General features: G+C 40.0%; 1 protein-coding gene across 1 annotated transcript in view; it reads right to left on the reverse strand.

The window, feature by feature from the left end:
* The window catches only part of gdpd5a (glycerophosphodiester phosphodiesterase domain containing 5a), a 59,588-nt gene that overhangs the window by 23,903 nt on the left and 9,417 nt on the right, over positions 1-26,268 (reverse strand). Inside the window, exon 2 of the mRNA XM_041802015.1 lies at positions 12,496-12,670. Within this exon, the coding sequence (XP_041657949.1) occupies positions 12,496-12,612 (117 nt within the window). The 5' untranslated portion in view covers positions 12,613-12,670. The remainder of the gene's footprint in view (positions 1-12,495; positions 12,671-26,268) is intronic.

Here is a 26,268-nt window from a genome sequence, read left to right on the forward strand (position 1 = left end):
TCCACAGAACCTGATGAGCATTGATCAGCTTTGCACCGCACCGTGCACGGACTCACCATTTCCAGCAGCTTATGTAAGAAGCTGTGTGATAATTAGAAGTGTGTGCAGGTAAAGAGCAAATGGCTGCACTGAGGAGGCAGCTAAAAGGACTGCTAAAAGGTTTTAGAATATATAATAACCCGAATAACAGTCTGATAGGGTATGATGAGTAAACCTGCTGTTATCAACTGGTTTCTATCTGACTGAAAGGTCAAATAACTGCAGACAGACATGAGGCTCTTAGCGAGAGCTATATTATACCTTATGAACATAATAACTCTGAACATGCTGGACAAACACGAACCAGTTTTATGCACTTTAATGCACACAAAAAAACATTTCAAATGTACCTAAATTAGGAGTGTTTTTCTTTTCCAGAAAAGTGCACACCACTTCCTTGAGAAGTTCTGAAAATTCTTTGTAGTTTTTAATTTTTTTCTCTGGCTATCTTTGTTCTCAAAGAGACTGGGGGTTTAGTAGATTAGGACACAGGAAGCAGAAAGAGGTTAGGTCAGTGAAAGGTGGGGACAAACAGGTTTACTAATCTCTGAGTGAGAAAATCTTCTCGGTGAAGAAAACGGTGATGAGGAGAAGCTGCTGCTCAGAGCTCCCTTTAGAAAGCGTTTAATACACGATCGCTATGGTGGGTCTGAGTTCTTCCTCTTCAAACAGAAGAGGAAATTATGTTTTGTAAGCTTTAGGTATTAAAATTTGACACATAAATACAATTAGCAGCTTCATTCAGCTGGAGTATTTGTTTATATTGTATAAACGGTACTTAGTGACTAATTCTGATTGATGTGATGCAAGCTCTCACCATTTCAAATTCAAGATGATAAAAGAATTACCACCTAGTGGTTCTGCAAGGTTTACAGCTACCAACCAACAGCAGCACAGGGGTGGATCATAAGAGTGATTGTGTTGATTCTGTTTGTATAATTCGTAGAAATATTATAAGCTTGGATGACAATAGGGCTAAGTGGCCTTGAGCTATGACCTGCAAAATATCAAAAGTACATCCTTAAGTTGGAGTGGACATTTGTGAAAGGTTGAGGAAAATCCTTCAAAGCACTCTTGGGACATAAAGTTCCTGTTCAAAGGAAAACACGAGCACTAATTAGCTTAACCTTTAATCTATAACCTCAAAATGTCGGTAGTTCATTCTCAAGTCAGAGTTGACATCCGGCAAAGTTTGAACAAAATCCTTTAAAGGGATCTTCAGATATCAAGCTCACAAGAATGACCTGGAAGGACCGACAAACTTACGGACATCCTGAGAAACACGGGACATCTTGGCATCAGTGATGCAGAGGTGTTCGTTTGGACAGGGAAAAATAACCTATCACGGTTTCTCCATGGCTTGATCACGCTCTCATTCTGATTGGAGACAAATCTGTAAGTTACTGACCAAAAGCCACACTTATGTTCTATGTGATATTTAAATGCATAAACACTGTGTTGACATTTAAATGTAGTCTCTGTCTTCTGCATCAACCTGTGTGTCAGTTATGAATATTTAAAAAAGTCAATCCAAAGACCTCTCTTATATTCAGGTCAGTCGGGATAAACTTATTAGATCTTAGAGTATTTTAAGCACTAAATATTCCCAGAATTCTGATCTGGATCTTTGAAGTCAGTTTGTGCAATTATATAATATATAATCTCTAACAGTGATGTTTATTTAGAAACATGTCGACTATAAACGGAGCTTTTTCAGCAGCATCCCTGTGTGTATATTCCTTTAAAATTCTAGTAGTCCACCAGCAGGCCGCCAAATTTATTTTAACTATTCACTTATTTACAGAGAAAAATAATGTTCATAAGTGTACTACATACCATAGAAATCTCTGATTCATGTAAACCATTTCAGGATAAAACCAGCACAGCAGCTACATCCATGCATTTGTCAGACTACAAACAAGCAAACGATAAAAAAGTGAACCATCTCACCATGAGAAGCTCTTCTGATCTTAAAACAGTTCTGCTGCATCAGAAAGACTCCTCACAATCCAAATCCAGTCTAAATATTTAGACCATAAACAGGATTACATCCAGAAAGATCCATGGACTGGTGTTGGACAGGTATTGGTATCGACGAGTACATGAGTTCATGCACCGATCTGATACCTTTTGGGTTAGCTTTGTATTTTGCCTCAATCAGCCATGCTAAATGTTAGCACTATAAACCAGAAATCAATTATTCCTTGCGGCCGAAAAACACTGCATGCACAGGCTACCGTTTTTTAGAGCAGTGAAGAAGAACCAAAGGACCCACTGCAGCAGCAAAGAATGGTGGCTGTGAGACATTTTTTCCCTGAATGTTAAAAAGCCTTCCAGAACGGCGCTGTCGTACGGGACAGAAGTGACACAGTTGATCAAGAGCTAAATTACTTTTGAACCCTAAATCGTTGCCTCTTACTTGTTTTTCCTCTTGAGGCTAGCTGTTGTACCTTCCTATTGACGCTTTTGATGCCTTTGAATCCCTTGTGGCAGGATTTTCAGTGAGCCTGGAGCTCATGTGACTTTTGGGGACTTTAATGATTAAATAGACACCAGTTAACCTGATAATGAACGTCTTTTTTATCAATTTTCATCGAATTACAATAATTTATTGCCGCTAGCTTGAATGCTAACTCGAATGCTAACTGCCATATTGTTTACTTTTTGTTAGGGTCAGGCTGTTCCATAATCACGTCATGCTGCCTGAATACAACATCATGGAGAGACATGGAGAGACCATGTGAAACCTCCCCTGGAGCATGGTCCGGATCTTGGTCCAACGAAAAGATGGCATGGTCCCGGTCCAGACCAAACTCAACCTCGGTCTGATTCATGTCTTTTATTTTTATTTTATTTATTTATTTAATATGGACATAACAATTACATTGGAAAACACCAGATGCATTGTTTTAAGTGTTATAGCACTAGTGCTAATTTTCAACACCTGTCCATCGGAGGGTTTTAAGGAGGGGGTTAGTCCATAGTAGAAAGTTAAAAGAGAGATCTACATAAAAGCCTACGTTTGCAAAGAAAACACATTTCAAATAATATCAAACATTAAACGTCATGTGAGCAGCTCTGGCTTGACTTCAGCCACCGTTTTAGAGCTCTGCTGAACATATTCATGTCAGACTGTCGTTTTAGATCAGAAGGAAGGGAGTTCCACAGTCTTGAACCCTTGAAAGAGAAGCTGGACTGTCCAAATGATGTTTTAAACTTTGGAACCACACAGTCCCCACTGACAAGAGGCTCAGGTGTTAAGTCTGTGGGCGCCCTGATGCCTGACAGCAACACCAGAAAACAGAGGTGACATTCAATTATTGAAACATTTAAAAAACAGCTTCAAAATACTAAAATTTACAACATTTTCAAAGGTAAAAAGCTTTCATTTCTCAATAATTTCACAGTGATGCCATCTCATGGGTTTCTTATCCAGGATCTTAATTGCCTGTTTATACAGAGAATGGACAGGCTTAAGGATGGAAGCTGACGTTTGTGACCAGGCTGTGATGCAATAAGAAAGGTGTGAAAAAATCATTGCATGCATATACAACATTGCAGCATGGTATAGCAACTCCCTCCTTATAAAACGGAAACAGTTCAAATTCAATTTGACCTTCTTACACACATTATCTACCTGTTTTTGAAACTTAAGTGTTAGTCAAAAATGACACCAAGGTATTTTGTTTCATCCACCTCCTGGATCACATCATGATACAAATGTACCTCAAAAGTATTGCCCGGAGGCCTTTTGTTAATAGAGAGAGAACTTTTTTTTTAACACTTAGAGTTAAATGGGACAATACAAGCCATTTTGAGACAGCATGCAACGCCTGTGTTAACTGCTGCTCAGCCACTGTAGATGTTTTAGCAGACACATAAATAACAGTGTTGTCAGCATATAGCTGGCAGTTGACATCCCAACAGCAGTCTGGTGTGAAAGCATTGTTTTGAAAAGTTCAGACCTTTGTATCAATAACAGGAAATTACTAACCTGACATGTTTCACACATCCATCTGGTAAACCACTCATAGACAACATTTGGGAAAGGGCAAAGCTTTTGGAAAAAAACTCGGAGGGTGATTGGATGAACGTTCTGTCTGTCACATCTTTACGGGCCAATCAGAGCAACAAAACGTGACGTATCTGCTACCAAGCTGCGCCCCTATCGAGGAGTAAACTCCATAGAGAGCTGCATAGCGCCAACCATGGCGACTGTAGACATGTCAGTACTCGACTTTTGCTGCTCTCTGTTCTTCTTTTAACAAAGAAATGTCGTCAAGTTCTTATAAAACTGTAGCAGCATCCACGCTAATGTCTTCTGCCATAATTGCTCAGCCTCTTGTTGCTGCCTGCTTACGTCACGACTCCGCCGCACCTGAAAGTACTGCCCCTCGTTGCTGATTGGCCCTGTCACTTTCTAATCGGGCCCAAACGGTTCAGATGGGAGCTTTGCAAGATGAGAACCAGAAAAAGGAAATCCAACACCAAAACAAATTGAGCTGCAGAGACACAGGGGGAGTAGGAGACGATGTTATGGGGCCAACTGGAAAAAACCCATAAAAATAGGGAAACTTTCTAACTGTTTTTTGAGAGGATAGAAGAGGACAGGAGATCAGCTCCACTTGAAGAGAACAAAACTGTGGCAGCATTATATTAAGGTGCACTGCACTGTGGAAAAGTGGTGCTTTCACGAATCACGCCACTCACCCTCTCTCCTGACTCCACGCTGCCATGGCTCACAGGATTTCATACTTTCTTCTGTCTTGTCTATGACAATAAAGTTGTCATCCAATGAGGAAGCTCATGACATGAACTCAGACAAACCATATGCATTGCTCTTTGAATTGGTGCATAACTGGGTCAGTGTATTTTCTGGCAGATCCATTTCCTGGTTGAAACCAGACTCAAAATATGGGAGAAACTCTTGTTATTCCATTTTTTCGTTTATGACAAAAAAAGAAAAAAAACGGAAGATATGAGCCTCGATTCAGTTTTGTTTTGTTGTTTTTCCTATTTTTCCATGTGTGGTTAAAAAAAGGAAAAATGAAAAAATGGCTTGTTTTTCAAATTTTTCCCATATAAGCTCTAAAAAGGAAAAATTGCTCATTTTCAGTTTTTTCCATTTTTGGTCTAAAAAGGAAGAAACAAAACTAAATAACAACAGTTTCTCCCTTTTTTTGAGTCTGGTTTCAACCAGGAAATGGATCTGCCAGAAAATACACTGACCCAACTGTAATATGATAGTGGAAATGAATATGCCAATCATTTTTTTTCTATAGCTATACAAGCTACGTGCATTATCCAATATGCTGATGTCAGACACCCACCAGCCAACTAACCAATCAATGTAAACTTCAGACACCCAACCTGCAGTTGATGACAATGTCCTGTAGGTTTGTCATGTAGAGTCTATTAGTACATTTGCAATAATTGCAGTGAAACCAAAACCAACAGAACCAAACATACACAATGGGAAAAAATGCCACTTTTGGTGTGGACCTTTCAGGTGTGAAAACACTCTTAGAATCCCACTATCACACCTGCCTGCTGCACACTGAACCAGAGGAGAGCAGACTGACACCACTTTGGGCAACATGCTTACAAATAAATGAAGCATCACACATGGAAATCATTGATCATGGTGTAAAACACTCTTGATCTATGACGATCAGTGATCCAAACATGGGGATGTCATTGCCAGCCTCTCTAAAAAAGGCTCAAACTTTAAAGAGTTTTAGATATTGACAGTGAAGCTTGTGTGAATTGGAGAGTCTTATTAAAAGCTTGGTAAAACACTGAAATAGCAGAATAAATCATCTGTTGCATAAATGCCAGTTAGAATTCATTCAATTCAATAATTAAATCTTAGAATTCCTTTTCAGCCATGAATCTCAGCTCTGTCTCAGTTCTGGCAGAGCAGTGATATATTCTATTTCTACAACCCTGAGGACAGCCTTATGTGGGTTTTAGTTTTGTAATGCCTGTATTTCAGAGATAGGACAGTAGATAGAGTCAGTATTAAAGGAGGGGAGGTGCACAGGAAAGGAGCCATTGACCGGATTTGAACCAATGCCTCCTTCTTCCAGGACAACAGACCTGGGAGGAAGAGGCTTTCTAGGCTACCAAAGCATTACTTTTAAGGCCCTAATTACCTAATGCTCAGTAACAAACCAATTAAAACTCCAATAAGTAAAGAAGAGCTACAAAATGTTACATCATGAGCTAAAAAGATCTCTCTGTGCAGTAAAGTCGTTCTGGAGCTCTGTGATATCTGACACTTTCTCCTGAGAGCTTCACGGCCTTCAGACGTCTATTTATCTCTACAATTAGAGCTGCTGTTACCAAACTTCTGACAGCGCTCATAAATCTTGGTCTACCATGAGCTGAGTACATCCTATTAAATATCTCTCTCCTTCTTTCCTCTGCAGATAAAAACTTTACAGTGACAGACAAGGTCAGAGTCAGCAGAACATGGGGCCGATAAAGAGGACAGATTTGAGAAAGAAAGCTGAACAGTTCGATAACCAAGAGCTCAGAACTCCTTCAGCTTTCTTCTCTATTTTGTTCATTTAGTCTTCTTTGTACAAAGATAAAAGATAACACTGGTGATTAGTTAATTATGCTGACAAATCTTAAACTTTACAGGATATTAGTTCTATTATTTCTTTAAGCGCATGCATCTGTAACTTGCTCCACATTCCGCCTTTAGTCGTCATTGAAGCCCTTCACCTTAATGCGCTGTATCCTGAAAAATTCCCTGTTACCCAAATCAGTCAGACTTTCTGCAAACTACATCTGTCAGCCCCTAAATAAAACAGCCAGAAAAATCCATAAGCCAGTGGAAGAACTCTGGTAATGTGCTGTAAAGCCTGGTTTTGTGCCTGCTCAGTACTTGTGCCAAATGCTACTTGGCATTGCAATTTTTACGCCAGTTCCTGGTCCAATCACCACATATCCTGCGTAAAGGCCCTGGCCACTGAAACCTAGTCAATTGTGTTAGAGTTGGAGCTGATATGTATTAGGCAGCAGTTGATAATGCTGCAGTTATTGCTAAGAAGAAACAAGAGGAGGAAATCAGAAGGAAAATAAACAGCATGGCCCCCAAATGAGCTGAGGAGGAGGATGCCACCAGATTTGAATTGCTTTATTAATATCTGCAGCAATCTGTTTTACTGTAAAGCAGCGGTTCTCAACTGGTGGGTCGGGACCCAAAAGTGGGTCACAAAGCTCCTTTTAGTGGGAATGTGTGCCAGGGAAAACACTATGTGATACAGAAGCCCCAAGAGGACAAATTTCAGGCATGTATTTTTTAGGTTTTCCTATGATTATGAGTTATTTTTCTCAAGATTTCTACCTATTTATCTCCCTTTTGTTTTAGCTGGCTTACCCAAGATAAAAAGGAAATTCTTGGGAAATTACCAAACTTCCATCCTATTTCTGGGAATTAAAGTAAAATGAGATGTCAGCATGCAAATCCTTCTGTAATGTTGTTTTTTTCTAATGTGTTTGTTTGGTCCCGTCTCTTTGTTCAGTAAGTTTTTATATTCAGGGTCCAAAAATCAACATTTTTTTTTGGAGTGTTTTTTGTCTTCATGGTGTAATGGTAGCTAAGAATATTTCTTAACCAGTGACTACTGATTGACCCACATTCATGAAATGAATGGGGATTTTTTTTTTCCATAATGAGGCAGTGGGTCCAGACGCCTGACCAGGTGAGAACTACTGTCCTAAACGACAATTCTCGACCTAAATTTAAATACTTTAAATCATGACCAAAGGTTTCTGATGACAGTAAAGGCAGTTTGTATGTGAGATGAAACAATATCCTACAATCTCCTACAAAATAAAAGCACGTCATACACGTTAGGCACATATCTGAGACCCAGAAACTGTCTCCCCAACAGACTTTTGAGTCCCAACACACCTTTAAGTACCACTGCATGCTTTTGAACATTACTTATAGAATGTCAGTCACCTTAATACTCAGTAAGTGTCCCTATTGACTGTCTTAGGAGTTAAAAACTAACTTTTCTGAACACTAACCAGTCTTACTTTGGCTCAATACATCTTTGAAATGTTTGTCATTTTAATCTACTAACGTGTTATCCTCATGTTAGCACTGTAAGGTGTAAATATTTATGTAATTAATTACAAAAAAAATTTAAGATTTCTACAATAGATTTTAACACAAGTTGTTTTTTTCCACTTTGGGTGTAAATTTCAAAGTTTTTACAATTTTTGTCACATTGTATCCTACTTTTCCTGATTACTAAAGGCTGAAATTTTATATGTAACACCTGTGGTAAAGTCTGGTGTTTTACCTCTTGCCAATGGCAGGAAGTCCTCAACTCATAAGGATACCTTCACTCATGGTGTAGAAATGTCTACCATCAAAAACAACAGCAACTCAACAGGACCAAAGGGATCCCAGCCAGCATCACTGTACAACATGCATCGCCAAGTAAAGGGACAAAACTCCGCCCCCCAGATTTGAAATGACAATGCTTCAGTCATTTAACCCTAACCCTATTCTCTACAGAGTTGGATTAGCACTGAACGCTCAACACTGTCAAATAACTCTACCAAAGAAAGCCATTTCACTCAGAATGGAGTTAAAGTTTCACTTTAGGAGTTCAAACCAACTCTGACTGTTTAACGCTGAGATTTCAACACTCCGGGTTTTGCATTAAGACAAATGCAGGAGTGCATGTACAAAATGATCTACTGATGTCAAATGTTCCTGGTTAATACAACATTACGAATGCATTTTCTCGTAAATAACCCAGTTAAAGATAACAACTCAGAGATTTCACCATCAAACTGTTGTTTGTTTTTCCTGGGTTGGTTAAAGAACTGCTGACATCACTAGCCCAAACACGTTTTCATGTTAATCTGCTGTTCTGAATGATGTTGGGCCACGGGGACTCAGTAGGTGGAGTCGGTTGTGTAGCTATCTGAAGGTTGTGGGTTTGAACCCCAGTTGCATGATGCAAGACATTATAGTAACCTCTGCCATTAGTGTGTGAATGTGGTGTGAATGAGTAGGTGTGACCTGCTGCAAAAGCACTGTAAGTAGTCAGACATCTAGAAAGTGCCATACAAGCTCAAGACCATTCATCATAATGTTACGGTGAACGGGAACACTTCTCTAGAAGGGAGAATGAATTCAAAAGCAGGTTTATTAAAGGTCACATATTGTGCAAAATACTATTTTTCTGGCTTTTCTAACAAAAATATGTGCCCCTGGCCTGTCCACAATCCCCCCAAGAATCAGAGCCCCCTCCCCCCCGTGCTGAAACAAGCCATTCTCAGATTTTCCCCTCATGATGTCATGTGGGGAGTTAGCTACGCCCCCAGGTTCGGTTGGCCCTCCCTGCATGGAGGGAAGTTCCTCCCTCCTCCTATCAGCTGCTCGCTGAGAGGACGGTCAGGGGAGCCACATCCACAAAGCCACATTCATATCCTGAGAGGGGCGGAGTCAGACAGCTCAGAAACATTTAAACCACAGAAACAGAAGTTCGTTCTGAGCAGGGCTGAAAAAGCAATACTGGAGTGATTTTTTTAGCAACAAACTTCACAGAAATGCTTTGGAGGTCTCTGAGACCAATATAGACCTGTATTAAAAGGGTAAAATATTTGACCTTTAACACTTAAGTGGCACCTGAGTAATCTGAGGGTAGCTGTTGGATATCTTGATCATAGCACATGCTTAGTGAGAAATACATCACTGATTCTCAGCTGGTGGGTTGGGTTGGGGTGGGATGGGTCATGAAGCCATTTTTAATTGGATCGTGAAAGTGTCTGGAAAAAAAAATGAGTCAAATACAAACCTGTGATATTCTTTTATTTTGAAGGGTATGTCTCAGCCCCTTTGTTTCATTACATATGTTGTTCCATTTCTAATGTTGCACCATTTTTCTATGAAAAGCATTTAGATATGATTGCATCCAAACAAATTTGTGGCAAACAAACAGCAGTTGCTAAAACAACAACACATTCATGGAGGAAAGAGGGATAAATGACAGTTAATATCAATTTGTCGTAGACCTTACTTTTGCTACAGGTTCCTTGTTGTTACTTCAGTATGTCCATCAGGGACATCTTGGGAAGTGTTCTAGGCATGAGCACCCCTACTTTTTAAGCCTGGACTAAGTGAGAGCAGCAGAGCTTCAGGATACTGATGGTGTCTACAGGAGCTTTAAACTGGTAACCAAAAGCCCCAGTAAGGGTCCATCTGTCCTTAATGATAAAATCACTTACTCTATAGTACAATGAGCCTCACATCTCTGAGTCTCAGCGTTAACAGACATCCTCTCTGAACGCTAACCTCTCTGATCATGTCTGTCTGAGTCCACATGAGGAAGAAGCAGCTGTGTGCCTGTATTTTATCCTCCCAGTCAGCTCATCATCAGTGCCAGGATCCCATTCAGTAAAAGGGCTCATTTATGGCCGAGGGTCTGACTCTTTGTGGTGAAGAAGTGACCAGCAGCAGTTGCTGCGGCTGCACAGCGGGGATCGAACACAGCTGGGTGTCAGGCTCTGCTTTGTGTCTAACACTGAGCCGATTCTGTGTCTCTCTTTACTGTGAGGATCATTTTACTCTGTTACCAGGCTCTGGACGGGAGCAAGCTCAAGAATCCAGTAAGACGAGATGATGCTAATATCTCATGGCTTAGACAAAAAACCTGAAAGAGCTCTAGATTCAGTAAAGATCTCAAAACACCAACAGGAAACTTTCAAAAAGATTTGATCAGTTTCTAGAGAAGAACATCAGTATATTTTTTACTTTTGTTCGTGATTCTTTAAATGTTTTGATGACCTTTATAAATTGTACTGTTGGGGTTCTAAATATTTGTTATACATAATCACCACAGTAGTATTGACCACTTCTTACTGGGAGGCTTTGTTGAATGAAGGAAAACCAGCAGGCTTGATGTTGCCTGCTCTCGGGACATACCAGCTCATATCAGCGGTGAGCTAATGATTTATTTGTCTCTATAAACGGATATCTGGATAACAGAGCAGCTAACAATCCATTATAGATCAGACATTTAAACTTGAGGGATAAATCTGCTTGACGCTGCGTCTCTAAATCCAATCAGCCTTTAGATTCTCTTACCTGAAATCCAACCTCCATTCAACAAACATTTAAAAGTTTTTTTCTTCTGGAGTGTGACTTCTTGCTTCTTACTTCTTGCAAGAAAATCAGTTTCTATTTTGAGGTAAAACTGATGAAATACAGCCGCTGTGAAATGCATTAATGTGCATGCATCATTGCTGCCATGCATTTCCTGCATCTGTCAGGCATGTCAGCCATCTACATTGGCATTCAGCTGTCCTGAAAGTTTTAAATACAAAACTAACAAAACCCAACTCAAAGTGATGTTATTGTTAGTGCAGAGTGACACACATAAACCCTTAAGGATAGACTGTTTCATATCTCCATTGCATGGATATATTTCACATTCATCTGGGAAACCTCCCAAACAAAGGGTTTGAGAAGGGAAGGACTTTTCAAAAAAATTCCTGGAAGGTGATTAGACGAATGCTCTGTCACATTCACGAGGAGCCAATCAGAACGACGAGAGACATGTGCAGCTCCTGTACTAACCTGAGCTATACAGACTAGTAGTATTGGAACAGCAGAGCTTGTCATTGGCTAAAATTCATGCCAAAGCGTGCAAAAACATGTTCTCTGCTAAAAGAAGCTTTCAGTGTGGCTCTTTGCTCTTATTTTAATAAAGAAAAGTGGTCAAAGTCTGACTAAACTACCTCTTTTTTACAGCTACATCGAAGCTAATCACTATCACGGCAGTAGCAGTTGTAACACCAGCTTACAGTGCAACTCTGCCCCACTCAGAATGATAGCAAACTCCTGCCAAAACGGATCCGAAGAAGAGGGAAAATATCCTTTGCAACACAAAAAGCATTCACTTTTGTTCTCTGCTCTTGTTTAATCGAGAAATGCCGTCCAGTTCTGATAAAACAGCAGCTATAGTGTAGCTACATCAGAGCTAACAGCAACACTAGAGGCAGCCATTACTACCTGCTCCAAGTTCAACTAAACTTCAATCTGAGGCTACCACCTCATTCTCCTTAAACAACACTGATTAGGAACTGTTTTTGGTTCTGCACAAATGTGTGGATTGGTAACCTGGCATGCCAGATGGACTCGTTTCACACATCCATCTGGTAGGTTGTTATCTTTAGTGATAGTGAGTTATTTAGTCCTCTTAAGTAAATGCCAGTCATTTTCTCAAGTTTTAAAGGCACAACTTGTGTCCAGATATGGCAAAAACATCTGAAATACAGAGTAAATGCATGTCATCTTAGGGCTTCTTTAGCATTAAGTATTACTCATAAAGAAAAATAAAACTAATGCTAAAGAAGTTTTAAATCCTTTTAAAAACATCATGATTAGTTAATGGCGTGTTTACTAGAGTGTTTTCTTACCTTGGAGCTGTCGTCTTGGGAGCGCTGGTAGCGTTTCCAGCGACAACCATAGACCCCGGTGACAAAGGACAGAAAGACCTGCTTCTCATAGACCTGTAAGGGTTGGTGTCTCACCATGCTCCTTCAGCCTCAACGCTCCACCAGTCCGATAACATCCCACACAGGACTGGAAACCCTGCAGGAGAGCAAAGAGTTAAAACAGAGAGATAAGCTCTGAGATCAAACATATGATTAGATCTTTTCACGTCATGTTGCTGAGGTGTATTTTTACAAAAACAGCCTGAATGTGTTGACAGTTCTTGGCCTTGTTTGGAGTTAAAACAGCAGTAAGAAGGAGTCAACACACAGTTTAATAGTGAGTCATGTCTGGGTCTGATATAATAACACATTTTACAGTCATTATGTAAGGACGTATGACTGTGCTGAATGTAAATAGGCATCATGAGGGAGGGAGGGAGTCATCTGTGAGCTGATGCTCCAGAGGAAGATTATTAAAAGAAGGCTGAGACCGCCTGCAGCCTTCACAACCACTTCAGACTCAGTGAAAAGCTTGTTGCCTCGGCTGCAGGTAAAAATGTGTTGGCACAGGAGGAGACGGTCCTTGTGCTCTGGGACTTTCTTTCCCTTAATAATTCTCATTTTAGACTCTCTGTCTCTCAGCACTTTCAGCTTCTCTCTAAATAAAGTAGATACAGTACCTATAAAGAATTCACCACCTTAAATGTTTTACTCTTTTATTGATTACATATGTAAATTACATAGATTTCTATGTAGTAGTATCTATTAAATAAAACATATCATGTAAAATAAGTGACTGCATAAATATTCACCCCCTTCATGTCAGTATTTAGTAGATGATGGTCTGAACCGAACTCCTGGGCATGTCCAAGCCTTGGAATTTTTTTGTACCCATCCCCTGATTTATACTTTTCAATAACCTTTTTTCCAAGTTGCTTGGAGTGTTCTTTTGTCTTCATGTTGTAATAGTAGCCAGGAATACTGATTAACCAGTGAGTGGACCTTCCAGACACAGGTGTCTTTATACTACAGTCACAGAACTCAGGTGATTCCCATTTCACAAATTGTGAGACTACTAGCACCAAATGGCTGAACCTCTGTTGAATTAGGTCAGCCACTTAAAAGGGGGTGAATATTTATAGAGTTACTTATTTTACATTGCATATTTTTATTTAATTGACATTAGTCTATAGGAATCTGTTTTCACTTTGACATTAAAGAGGATTTTTGTATTTTTTTTCCAAAAGGGCATAATTATATTAGCCATGATTGATTAAAAGGGTGGAACCTCTAAGGGGGTGAATACTTTTAATAGGCACTGTATGTGAACAGATCTGCACACATTTAGCACATGTAGCGTATAGCAGGTGTTGTTTAAACAGGCTAAAGTCTAAAAATAGACAGGATAAAGGCCTAGTTATGCAGAACCATCCTCTTATCTTAACAGTGGACCTTGTGGCTCCGACAAACCAAAGTTCTGGAGGGTAATATCTAAAAAAGTCAGGCATTCACATTTTTTAAAAAAGCCCTGAAACCCACATATGCGTCCCTTTTCACTGTGAGCATGTTTGCATGCTAATCCAAAACAAGAGCACCACTCAAAGATGGTGCTGCTTTGTAAAGGAGGCGAGGGCCAGACTAATAGGATTTTTGACAAAGGTCCAGGCCAAGTAACTATAACCACAGTGAGGGAAGCCAAGCCGTGATGGCACGTGTCTCTGCTGTGGTGTCCTGCAGGGCTGAAAAGAGCTGTGCAATCAGTCTATAAACCCATACACCCCCTAGTCCTTCGTCCCTAGTCCCAAATATGAACAGCAAGAGTCTTTCCCAAATAAATGCAATGAAATTAAATGAACAAATTAATATAGGAGTCAATAATTAAAGTGCATATGCTTCCTAGAGGGTTGGTCCATATCTTTAAGCTTGTATGCTTGTATGGGTCATGCATGGCAGTCACCAGAGCTTATATTTCATCACCCTTATATCCCTATTCCTGAAAAAGTTGGGGCGCTGTTATACAACCATATTTTGTTCATAATAGAACATAAACAACAAATCAGAGGTTGAAACTGAGACATTTTAAAGTCTCATGAAAAATATTAGCTCATTATGAATGTGGTGGCAGCAACACATGTCAAAAAAGTAGGGATGGGGCAACAAAAGGCTGGAAAAGAAAATGGAACTAATTAAGAACAGCTGGAGGAGCATGAAACTAATTAGGTTAATTGGTGACACGTCAGTAACATGACTGGGTATAAAGGGAGCATTGTAGGGAGGCAGAGTCTCCCAGAAGTAAAGATGGACAGACACTAATCTGCAAAAAAAAAAAAAAAAAAAAAAAAAGTAAATTGTGAAGTCTGTGACTATCCCACTGGAATATAACATCATAAAAAAAATTCTGAGAATCTGGAGAAATCCCTGTGCACCAAGGACAAGGCTGAAGGTCAACATTGGACGCTTGTGATCTTTGGGCCTTCAGGTGGCACTGCATTAAAACAGGCATGATCATTGTCTGTCAACACTGTGCCATCGAAAAATGTAAGTTAAAGCCGCATCATGAAAAGAAGCCAAATGTGAGCATGATCCAGAAACGCCGCCATCTTCTTAGAGTCAAAGACCATTTAAAATGGAAGGAGCAGGAAAAAGCAGGCAAAATGGAAAATTGTTCTGTGGTCAGATTAATCAAATTTTGAAATTCTTTTTGGAAACCATGAATCCCATGTCCTGTGGACTAAAGAGGAGAGAGACCATCCAGCTTGTAATCAGGACAATGTCTCTTTCAGGGAAGGACTTGACTATTTCGGCAAGACAACACTAAACCACATATCACATCCATCACAACAGCATGGCTTCACAAAATGATAAGTCTTGGCACTGAACTGGCCCACCTGCAGTCCAGAATTTACACCAATAGAAAACATATAGAGCCCTATAAAACAACCAAAAAAAAAAAAAAGAAAATCCAGAAAAGAAGATCCAGGACTGTTGAGCTGCTCAAATCCTGACAAAGATGGGGCAACATTCCACTCCCAAATTTCAGAAACTGATCTCCTCAATTCTCAGACTGCTGTTAAAAGATGAGTAGATGCTACATAATGGTAAACACAACCCTGTCCCTGTTTCTCACTTTAACATCTGATATGTTGTTTATGTTCTATTGTGAATAAAATATGGGTTTATTAGATTACGAGTCCCAACTTACTTGGAATTATAGAGTATAGAGTTGCATACAATACAGCATGTAGCATGGGAAGACACACAGAACTTGAGCAGCTAAAACAAACATTAGGCTAATAGAAGTAATTCAACAGGATTCTTAATGTGAAAACAATCAAACCCAGCAGGAAAGTCCTGCATCCCTGCCAACTGTCACATGATCAATGAATCTTTAGAATAAAGGTAGACAAGGACAGAGAGCTGCTGCTGAATTATGAAACTATGCCTTTAATGACCCTGTGAAGTGAAAAATAAACTATGTGTCTCACACACTATGTTTGAATAAGGTTTCTGTAAACGTGAAAACACTGAGATCTGTGTGTGACTGAACTTTTGATTCAGACTGCTAGAAAGTTTTTCACCTCTTTCTTGGCTTGGTTTAATCTGAGCTGGGCAAATCTATGAGCCCATGACATTACCAGGCTTGATGGTGAATCCCCCCCCCCCCCACGCTTCAATGGTTTAAAATGATCTCAATCAAGTTTCTGCTCAAATATAAAGGAAAACACTGAATCTTAAAATAAATTTACCGTGTTTAGTGTTCTACCAGTTTTTTAGATTGATCTTTTGTCATTAAAATCATACCCTTTAAATTTGTAATGGAAGAAAAATGGCTGTTGATGTTTGGCTACCCTTTTACAATGTAACGTAAACATCTAGCTATAGACTTGAGGTAGCATTCAGTCAGATGATTAATGACATGGAAAACCTTTTTTCCCTTTTCCTACCACATGCAGTACTGTGCAGAAGTTTTAGGCACCTTTGGGCCGAAATTTGAGGCTGAAGTAAGGCGTGTAATGGCGAGTGTGCCCACCTGAGGGCCCCATCAGGCGGGAAGGAGGATTGACACAACCAAGGTCATGCTCTGGATGTCTTTGTACATTACCAAGGGTATGGGAAAATAATCTGATGAAAACAAAACAAAAACCACAGCTTTAGGGCAGAGTTATGGGTAGATGTGGTGCTTAAACATAGTCTAGGGTACTGTTAGGGTGGGTAGGAGGGTTGCCACAACCCCCTGGTTGTCGTGTGTATGTTCTAAGCACCTGAAAACTGTTGGTGGTTGCTGGGCATATTAGGAAAGGTGCAAAGGCCCGGACAAAAGAAATGCTGCCAAGCTCGACCTTGGCTGCTGAGCGATACACGTACATGTCAAATGTGTTGACACTGACTCTGGCCGCCCTCCCTCCTCTCTGCAGCCCGGGGTTGTGGAACATTCAGGACCTGTGAAGAAGCGTTAGTGCTCTACATGCCTAAAACTTCTGCACAGTACTGTAAACGGCCATGGGCCATCATCCAGAGGTGGGAAAAAGTGCACAGTTATTGCTATTATCAAGTAAAAAGTAAAAGTGCTGCTCAGGTAAAATAAAAAGTATTTAAGTTCAGTAACAGTGTACAGTAAAATATGATATTTCTATATTGGCAAGAACAACAAAAGACAAGATCTCCAACCAGGTTGTTCAGGTAAAGTCAATACTCTAGTAACATAAAATACACAGCAACATTAACTGTAAATCAAACTCACATAGAGTTCAACCTACAACTATCAAAGCTGCAGTGACTCTTGAAAACCTGCTGTAAGGTGGGTCTCCTCTGGCAAGACTAGAGCAGAGAGTCAACGTCTCAGCATGGCAATGCATTTCAATGAAGAATAGACACTATGCATGTTTTAGGAACACTTCAGGTCACAGACGATAACTCTAACTCGGTTGATAACTTCAACAATCCAGAAAAAAACATGAGCGAAAGAACCCAAGCAGGGAACACTGTACGACAGGGAACATCCAAGCACAACTAAAAACATCTAAAACACATTTTAACACTCTGCAGTCTGGCATGACAGAGAACAACAGCTGATTCTAAAATCTACTCTATAGAGTGCAAGTGCCCCCAAAAAACTACTCAGTTACAGTAATAGAAGTAAATGTAATTAGTTATTTTCCACTCCTCCTGTCATCATACTCTATGTTGAGGAAAATACTACAGAGCTTTATTCAAAAATGCACAAAAGTACCGGAAACTTCCTGATTTTTTTAGGTGAGCTTTGTATGTAAAAACCAACAGCTGATTATTTATTCCAGTCCAGGTGAGCTGATGTGAGAATGCAGCTGGAAATATTGAGGAAAATTCACTGTGCAGGGTAATAAGTTATGTATTCTGTAACCAATGCATGAACAATATTGTTCTCCACTGTGAGAAACTACAGATAGCATTGACACAGAGGTAAAAACTCTCATCACATTGCTGGTGTTATAGCTGCTTTGCCCCAGTGTTAATTTTGTTGACTAAAACTACGACTAAAACTGTTCATCAACAGCCTTTTTCTATGACAAAAACTAGACCAAGACTAACAAAAAATAGATATTTGACTAGCTTTAGGCCCCATAGGTAGCATTTTAAATAAAAGCATTGGAACAAGTCCAGTGTGATGGGGCTGAAAACTGAACCACTGATATCTAATTCAAACAGTGTCATTACATGCTGACCCCACTCCACCCCCACCATGACTATAAAATGAAACGTCTGGACCAGATATAAAGGAACAGGTTCCTGAAAAGCCCTCTCAGCTCTTCATATAAAAACAGCTTAAATCAATCTGAAATCAAATGTCCTCCATTGTGTCATTTATCTCTTGGTTAAAGGCGGAGATGAGCAGTAATTTCCTGCTCAGATTAAAGTAGATAAGAGTGTTTCCTGGTCAACAGAGCTTTCAAAACAAACTGCTCCTTTGTTCTTATCTCTGCAGAAATTATAACATGACAGGATGAAGGAGACGAATGTGTCTGACTGTGTTAGTGTGGAGCTAAAGCATGTTCATCTCAGTTTAAGGTTTCAGGGGGATAAATAAAGAACAAAATCCGGCATCACAATCAGGTCAACAGGTTACAAATAAATAAAACAGATAAATTACAATTAGAATTACAAATATTAAAAACAAATTATGTTTGTATTAGTTTTAAAGGGATGCTACCACAGATTGGCTTTTAAAGTTACTAAATCCATACAAACTTTAAAATAGCTTATTTCAGACTGAAGGGCTAATTCTTCGTGTTTGTGCTAGTGTGAAGGCCTGGATGGCAGAAACTCACAGAACTCACAGAAAAAAAATGTTTTTTTAAATCTTTCTGCGTTCACTTCCTTCCCACTATATTCAGTTTTAGGTGTCGTCTCTCTCCTGCTGAGGTGTGTTACGCTGCTACTGACATCTCCTGATGTGGGCGTTCACAATAAAAGCATTTAGGGAGAATAACAACAGACTTTTATTGTGGAGAACTTGGTGGAAGTAGTGTGTTTATCATATATTTAACCTAGTGTTGGCTGCCGTACTGTCAAGTGTACTCAGCTACATTTTACAGATGCCTTAACGCTGTAAACTGGATCTTTGACTTATTCTGGACTTATAAGAAGAGTCGTGAGTTAACACACTTTTAAACAGTTGTTTAAGTCGTTATAAGTCGCTGCAGCCCTGGCCTCAAGACAAATCGAGACAAACAAATGCAGCAGGCAGCATATGTTAGAGCTACAGACAGAAATAGGCATGCAGAGCAAGTGTACTCATTGTATGTTGCTGTTATTACAGATATCAAACTTGGAGAGAAGACAAGTGTTTACCTGTTTACTGTGCTGAATTACAACAACATGAGTGTGTGTGCGTTTCCATAGAGCAAAAGTTGGAAAGGGTCCCCAAAAAACAACTCTTACTGTCCCACTTTAGGCATCCTTTCCATAGGGGTACCAGTCTTACCTATCCATCCCAAAAAGGTGGAGCTACACACACAACAATAGGAGGTTGCACTGACGTCACGTCAGCTCTTGACACAGCTGCTCAGCTTTAGGCTGCAAATCTCGGAAGTCTGCTCTATGAGGAATGGCGAAAACGCGAGAAAAACAGACTAATGTCTGCATTAATGTGGGATATTTGGACTCAACAGAGATCCAAACTGTTTCCTAGTCTGTGGATGTTGATATCTGGCCACAAATCAAGTTTTCTGATGTTTATGTGGACCTGATTTTAAAGAGGGGGTATTATGCCTTTTTTCAAAGCTTTACACCATCTCTCTGATACACACGTAGTAGCTTTACATGGTTTACAGCTCAAAAAACTCCTCATGTTTCTCACACTGGCATCCTGAAAAGCCATTATTTTAACCTCCATCTGAAACGCATTGTTTTCGCTGCTGTCTCTTTAACACCCCCCACCACCACCACCACCACCACCACCCACGGACTTGCTTTCCTCTGATTGGCCGATTTCACACTGGAAACACAAACTATTTGGGGTTTAGCGTACCAAACCGTACTGAATCAAACCGGACCCCCTGGCGGACACAGGGCTTTAGTACTAGAACAAAACATGCTAATGACTGTACTCAGCCTGAGCTGCCTGTTAAAAAGCACTTTGCTTTGTCAGCATTGGCAGCATTTTTACCGTACATGTGCACTTCCACTACTCCAAGGTGTTTCCTGGCACAAATTGAGGCAGAGGCGGTACCCTACTTATCAGACGCACTCCTAACTGTCTGGGGTGTGGGTGGGGTGGGTGGGTTAAGATGTTTTTTTCTCCCCTGTGAGAAAAAAACATCAATCTAGTGCACTAAATTAAGAGGCTGAATCAATGAAAAATGTTATTCTCTGTAAAAATCATGTGCTCTCATAGAACTTAAACCAGAGATGAACAATTTCCAATGTAACTTGCCAATTTTAATTTCTGACTATTTCCTGATGAAGAAGAAAGATTTTGGATGATTCCATTTTCGTTTAAAAAAACTGTTATTAACATGAAAAAGCTTTTCTCATCCCTTCTTTCTGGATGTTTAATTTTACGTCCATAATAACTCTCGATGAAAAAATAATAAAAAAAAAAATAGTCAAAAGCTGGTCATGTGACCCTCATGGCCATCTCTGATTTTAACTAGATAATTTCCAGTAAACTGTCTTTCAGAACTTCAATTTCATTTTTACCTTTATTCCCTAATTAATGCTAAAAATGTTTGCTATTAAATTATCTGTCAATTATTATATTTGCAGTTCAATTTCTGAGTTATGTTCACATTCTACTAGGAATACCAATGTTTTAATACTCCTTTGTTTAATAAAACTCTTTGATAAATAAATCATTTGAACCGTGGTGTTTCCTGAAGCTGCAGCTTCTGATTGGAGGAAATATGATAATATGTGGGTCCACTAAATATCAATATTGATCTATAGTTCCTATTAACTGATAAGTGTGATTGATGCTAAACCTCCACCATTAGCCCTATCTCCCAATAGTGAAGAATCCTTTAAAAATTTCCTGGATCCAGACGGTGATCCGATCACTCCCAAAATCTAATCAGTTCTTCCTTATGCCATTTCTGACATTTCCTGAAAATTACATCAAAATCCGTCCCAATAAATGTAGCGTGCTATCCAACCCACGGCCACATGACAGAGCCATGTGGCCTATGTGCATAAATAGGGACAGCATGGATATATACCCCAACCCTGCAGCATTAAGTGGAGAGGACCAAGTGCAGAGAAAGCTCCCTGTCTATCCTTAATAACTGCTTAAAGCCTCCTCTTGTTTGTGTGTATCTTTAGCTCACTAACACAGGGCTCAGCATTTGTCAGTGTCGAGGCCACCCACAAGGAAAGAGCTTTCTGGGGCCCAGCTAAACCAGGGGCCCATGGAGTTTAGCAAAATTGTGGCCCATTTCAAGTTAAACTGTGATTATGGTGTTTTATTTTTAACCTGAATGATATCCACTCTTATCATAGCAACAAATAATAATTTCATTTTTTTATTCTGAAGTGCAATATAGCCTTTTTAAAAGAAATGTAAAACCTTATATCAAAAACAGAAGTAACCTGCTTTTGTTGTTTAAATGTTAACAGTGTGGATGGACACATTGAACTAAACCAAGTATTGCTATAGTATAGTATACCAGAGATTTGGTATTGGTGCGACAACAGCAGCAGAACTTCAGCTGTGCCTCCTGGTTCAGGTTTTCTCAGTGGATTAGTGTGACGGTTTGTTTAGGATCCTCTCTAACTGAAATCTACACAACAATCTTCAAAAGGAGGAAGTTGTTGTATATCAAGCGCTCTCTGTTGATGTTATAATATGGGAACTCCTGTGCCTGAGGGACTCTTCTCTTCAGTCAGGGGAGATTCCCAGCATCTACATCCTGAGCTCATCATCTTTACACAAGGACGACTGGAGCTGAAATCACAAAGGTCTTATTCTAGAGAGAGGGGTCTATGGTCTCTATAAGGCTCACTAACATGACCTAAACATGACCAGGGAGGAAGGATAGACACTTCACCTCTCTATTACTGCAGGATTTAGGGGAATTCTGTTCAACATGGTAATTCACAAGACATTTAAACCGTCTACACAGAAAGAAATACAGTACAGTAGAGATTAGGGGTGTAACATTTTTTTTGTATTTGGGTCACAGTTCTGTGCATGTAGTCCCATGACAAAAACTTATGAACTATCAAAAAAGGGGGAAAAAATAATACAAATATCTCAGTATTTACCACCAATCCAGGTGGCCAGTAAGTGTTCGCTAACCGCCATTAAACCGCCGTCTCTTTATCTCTGTACTTTTAAAAAGCCTCCGGATGTGACAGCAAAGAGTCCTGCAGATATTACCGCTGCTAATACATCTTAAACTATTTACAGACCTGAAGAAGCAGAAAACAGGCTAGCTAAGATCCTTTAACATACAAAAAAGAAAACCCTGTATTTTGTCACAAAAATACTTTTAGCTGAGACTGTGATATATCAGCCTTGCGGGCTGAGCTAGTGAGCAATGAACGAGTCTGTTCTAGGAAATGACACCTAGCAGCTAGCTCCTGTTTGAGTGCCAGTTTCCTTTCCTCCAAATGAGGAGCAACCAGCTCTACTGAGCTGCATCAAACGATTCAGATCTCTTAAAAGAGACTGATTTCCTGACCTTTATTGATTTTATTAACACGATACTGTTCTGTATCTTCTCTTGGACCTGCACAGATTCAGGCAGAAGAAGGGGACAGTGTGTACACAACTCGTTGGCATATTTCTTTGGAAAGAAAGGAGAAAATAAGATGCAGTATCAGGAGTTTTGGGGGTAAGAAAACTGTCAGCTGTCATAGCACACTACTGAATAATCAGAAGCCAACATTATTGATCAATATGGGTTGATAACCTTAAAATCCACGATATAAATCATGGAGTTTGCTCATTTACTTGATACAATATGGTGGCTGAGCTCTCAGCCTGTGGTATATCACCAATCTGCCCTCCTGTGCCTGTCACGTCATTCTTGCTGAGGATTTTTTTCAGTTAAACCCGCACGCCACAAAGATTATTTAAATAATGGCATACTCTCCCTTATCTCAAAGTGCACAGTTATGACCTAACGAGAAAAGCGGTTAAAAAGTGGCTCTAAACCATGCCGATCTGGCCTGTGATTATGTTTAGGTTAGTTTGCAATCACATGATCCTGAATGTCCGTTGGGAGTCAGGGAGTGGGCGACAGACATTAGGAATGAATGGAAACAGAGGAAAGTTAGTATTTTCTTTCTAAGTGAATCTCTATGCTGCAGTCATTCTCAGAGGAGTTCTACATGCACTGAGCATGAGCCCTACACTTTACAAAAAAAGTGATTTTATCTACCGTTCAGCAGCATTACCTAGTGTGGAGGTGATCAACATAACAAATCACTCCGTCCCGCAGACCTCCTAGTGTCGTCTAGCCAGGTGACTGGAGACAAGAGTCTAGAGGAGTCCAGTACTGAGCTATGAGGCTAGCTCAGCCCCTTAATCATGTAGAAAATGCTCATTTTCTTCAATATGAGCCACAGAAGCTAGCTCCCGTTTTAGTGCCAGTTTTCTTTCCTTCATACTTTGTTGTGATTTTATCCACATTTGAAGCCAAACTGGTAAATGAAGCCATTTGAGAGCCAAACAACCAGCTCTACTGAGCTGAGCCAAATGATCTGGATCTCTTAAAAGAGGCAGATTTTCCTGTCACAACGAGCGAGACTGGACAGACATCAGCTGAGAAAACACAGGTAAGATGAGAGTTTAATGTGCTAAACTATTGGTTCTATCAATGAAACAATTAAAATCTATGTTGATTTTGGGGCGCGCTGGTAGTCGAGTGGTCAAGGCGCGCACAATATACGCAGCCAACCCGGGTTCGAATCCAGCCAGTGGCACCATCTCCTGCATGTCTCTTCCCTGTTTCAGACTCTGGCCACTGTCCTATCCAAAAAAGGCCAAAAAAAATCTATGCCAATTTTTGGTGACAGTGTCACTTTTTCATCTCTTGGGTCCTGGGGGAGGGGGCTCTGCTTTTCTTAGGTACATATAGGTGGGCTCCAAGGAAAAATAGTTGGAAAACACTGCACTAAACCTTAACAAAATTGTACTGAACCAAACTGAACCACTTTGTGGAAATGATTCGTACATGTGTGACACCGCTCATATCCAGGCTTTATATGAAGGTTGTTTTTATTTTTCTCTGTGAAATTCTTTTTACTTTTTAAAAATTTTTGTCTGAGAATTTCATTTCTTTTGGGACACAAAGTATCCCAACAATCATGAAAGCACTTTAAATGCTTTGGATAGTTATAAACAGCTCTTAACATGGCCTTTTTGGAAGCATTTTGTCCATGCAGATATCCCTTCTTGCCCCCCAGGGGTAGTGCTTCACTGCTGTGTGACATCTTCTGCAAAGAACCTATATAGTCCACTGTAGACAGCTCATTGTAGAGAATAGGGAGTAGGGAATGAGTGATTTAGACATGATCTAAGCCAGTACTGTCCGCATGTTGTGATGTCACCTATTCCAACAACCAATCACATTGTAGAAGGCTTTGTTGCCCAGCTAACAAAGAAAACAGTCTGTGAGGAGATGACAGAGTAAATGATTTGTGTAGAGATCTCCCCTGTAAAGAAGCTATAGTATTAGACTCTGGATTGGAAGGATGTAGCTGGACTTGCTAAAGAACAAAGTTTTGTAAGAGTAGGGGATGACATGTCCCATACAGCATCAGGACAGGAAGTTGGTCCTGCCGTTAGGAGTGCCTCAGCACATGGGACGTCTGCTCTAAGTTAAACCAGTGCCCCTGCTGTGTTAGCTAATTTGATTTATCTGGAAGGTCTGTTACCTTCACTACTACAGTGGATAAGTATTTCACCTGGTCAGCCTTCACTTTAATAACAATAACAGCTATTTTTCTAAGCACTGGGAGCTTTTAAGCCTTATTCAAGGTCGAAAAATGTCAAACTAGGGGGAGTCTTATTTATCTCTCAGATCTTTGATTTTTAATGGTTACTGCCAAATACTGTGTATAGTAGAGTCTTTCCACTGATTAAATAAAGATTTGCTCCTTTTATGCCTCAGTACCATTGTTTTTGGGGGGGTTATAGGTCAGTGACATTTTGTGAACGAAATATCTCAAAAACAGTTCCAACTCTGCATGAATGCCCGCTCTGACTGAAGGATTAAAATCTGGTGGATGAGGTCATCAGGCCTCATGCTCTTCTCTTGCTTATAAATGTGAGTGCTTTGAGGGATTTTCTTCAAACTTTGGACAGAAGTCCCCTCTGAATCAAAGATTAACTGAAGACCTTTATAAAGCACAAGCCCAAGGTCAAAAGCCAACCCAGCCAGAGGTCAGATTCCTCTGCCTGAGCCCAAGACCAGCCCAACATTACCCATGGCCTGAAGCTGGGTCAGGCCAGGACTCCTCTGCCCTCCTCAGACCAGCCTGACGTGTCCTGTCAGATAGAGCAGCATAATAACATTTAACTCTACAGGGTTTTAAGTTTGTGCATTTTCCTTGGGATAACTTTAAAACAAAACCCCCTGGTGTATCCCTCTGGTCTTGCACCCATTTTAAACTCATCTTAACAGATTTCTGTCATTAAAACAACTCGGAATTGTAGATTAAACTTTAATAGCCAACTTATTAAAAATGCATGGGCTTTGGTTGGACCAGGCTGGAATTAAAGCTCTAAATCCAGCCCCTCTTCTTGAGCCATCACTGTACTTTAATTTTCATGGTCCATTAATTTTATTCCTCATAACTACCAGGCTGTAATTCTACTAGACTTTTTTTTGCCTTTATGTGGTTGGATAGCCAAAAAGAGATTTAAGATATGAGGGGAGAGAACAGTGCATTCACTGACAGCACCATTCAGCTTTGTGACAGAGTGGGTGCAGCAGACTTGGTGGTTGCTCAAAGACATAAAGACAAAATTGATCTCAACCCCATCGAGATCTTTGGGGTGAACTGTATCAGAGATTGTGAACCAGGCCTTCTTGTCCAAAATCAGTGCCTGACCTCATTAATGCTCAACAGAATGAATGGGCACAGATTCCCACAGAAACACTCCAAAATCATGTAGAAAGGCTTCCAAGAAGTTTGAAGGCTGTTTAAGAGGGGAAAACTCCATATTACATTTGAATCAAATGTCATCACAGTCCCTGTCGGTGTAATCATCAGGCAGCTGTATACTTTTGTTCATATACTTTGTATTATTTCTATGGCTCTCTTACCATG

This window comes from Cheilinus undulatus, linkage group 12 (assembly GCF_018320785.1).
Source record: "Cheilinus undulatus linkage group 12, ASM1832078v1, whole genome shotgun sequence".
NCBI classification, from domain to species: domain Eukaryota; kingdom Metazoa; phylum Chordata; class Actinopteri; order Labriformes; family Labridae; genus Cheilinus; species Cheilinus undulatus.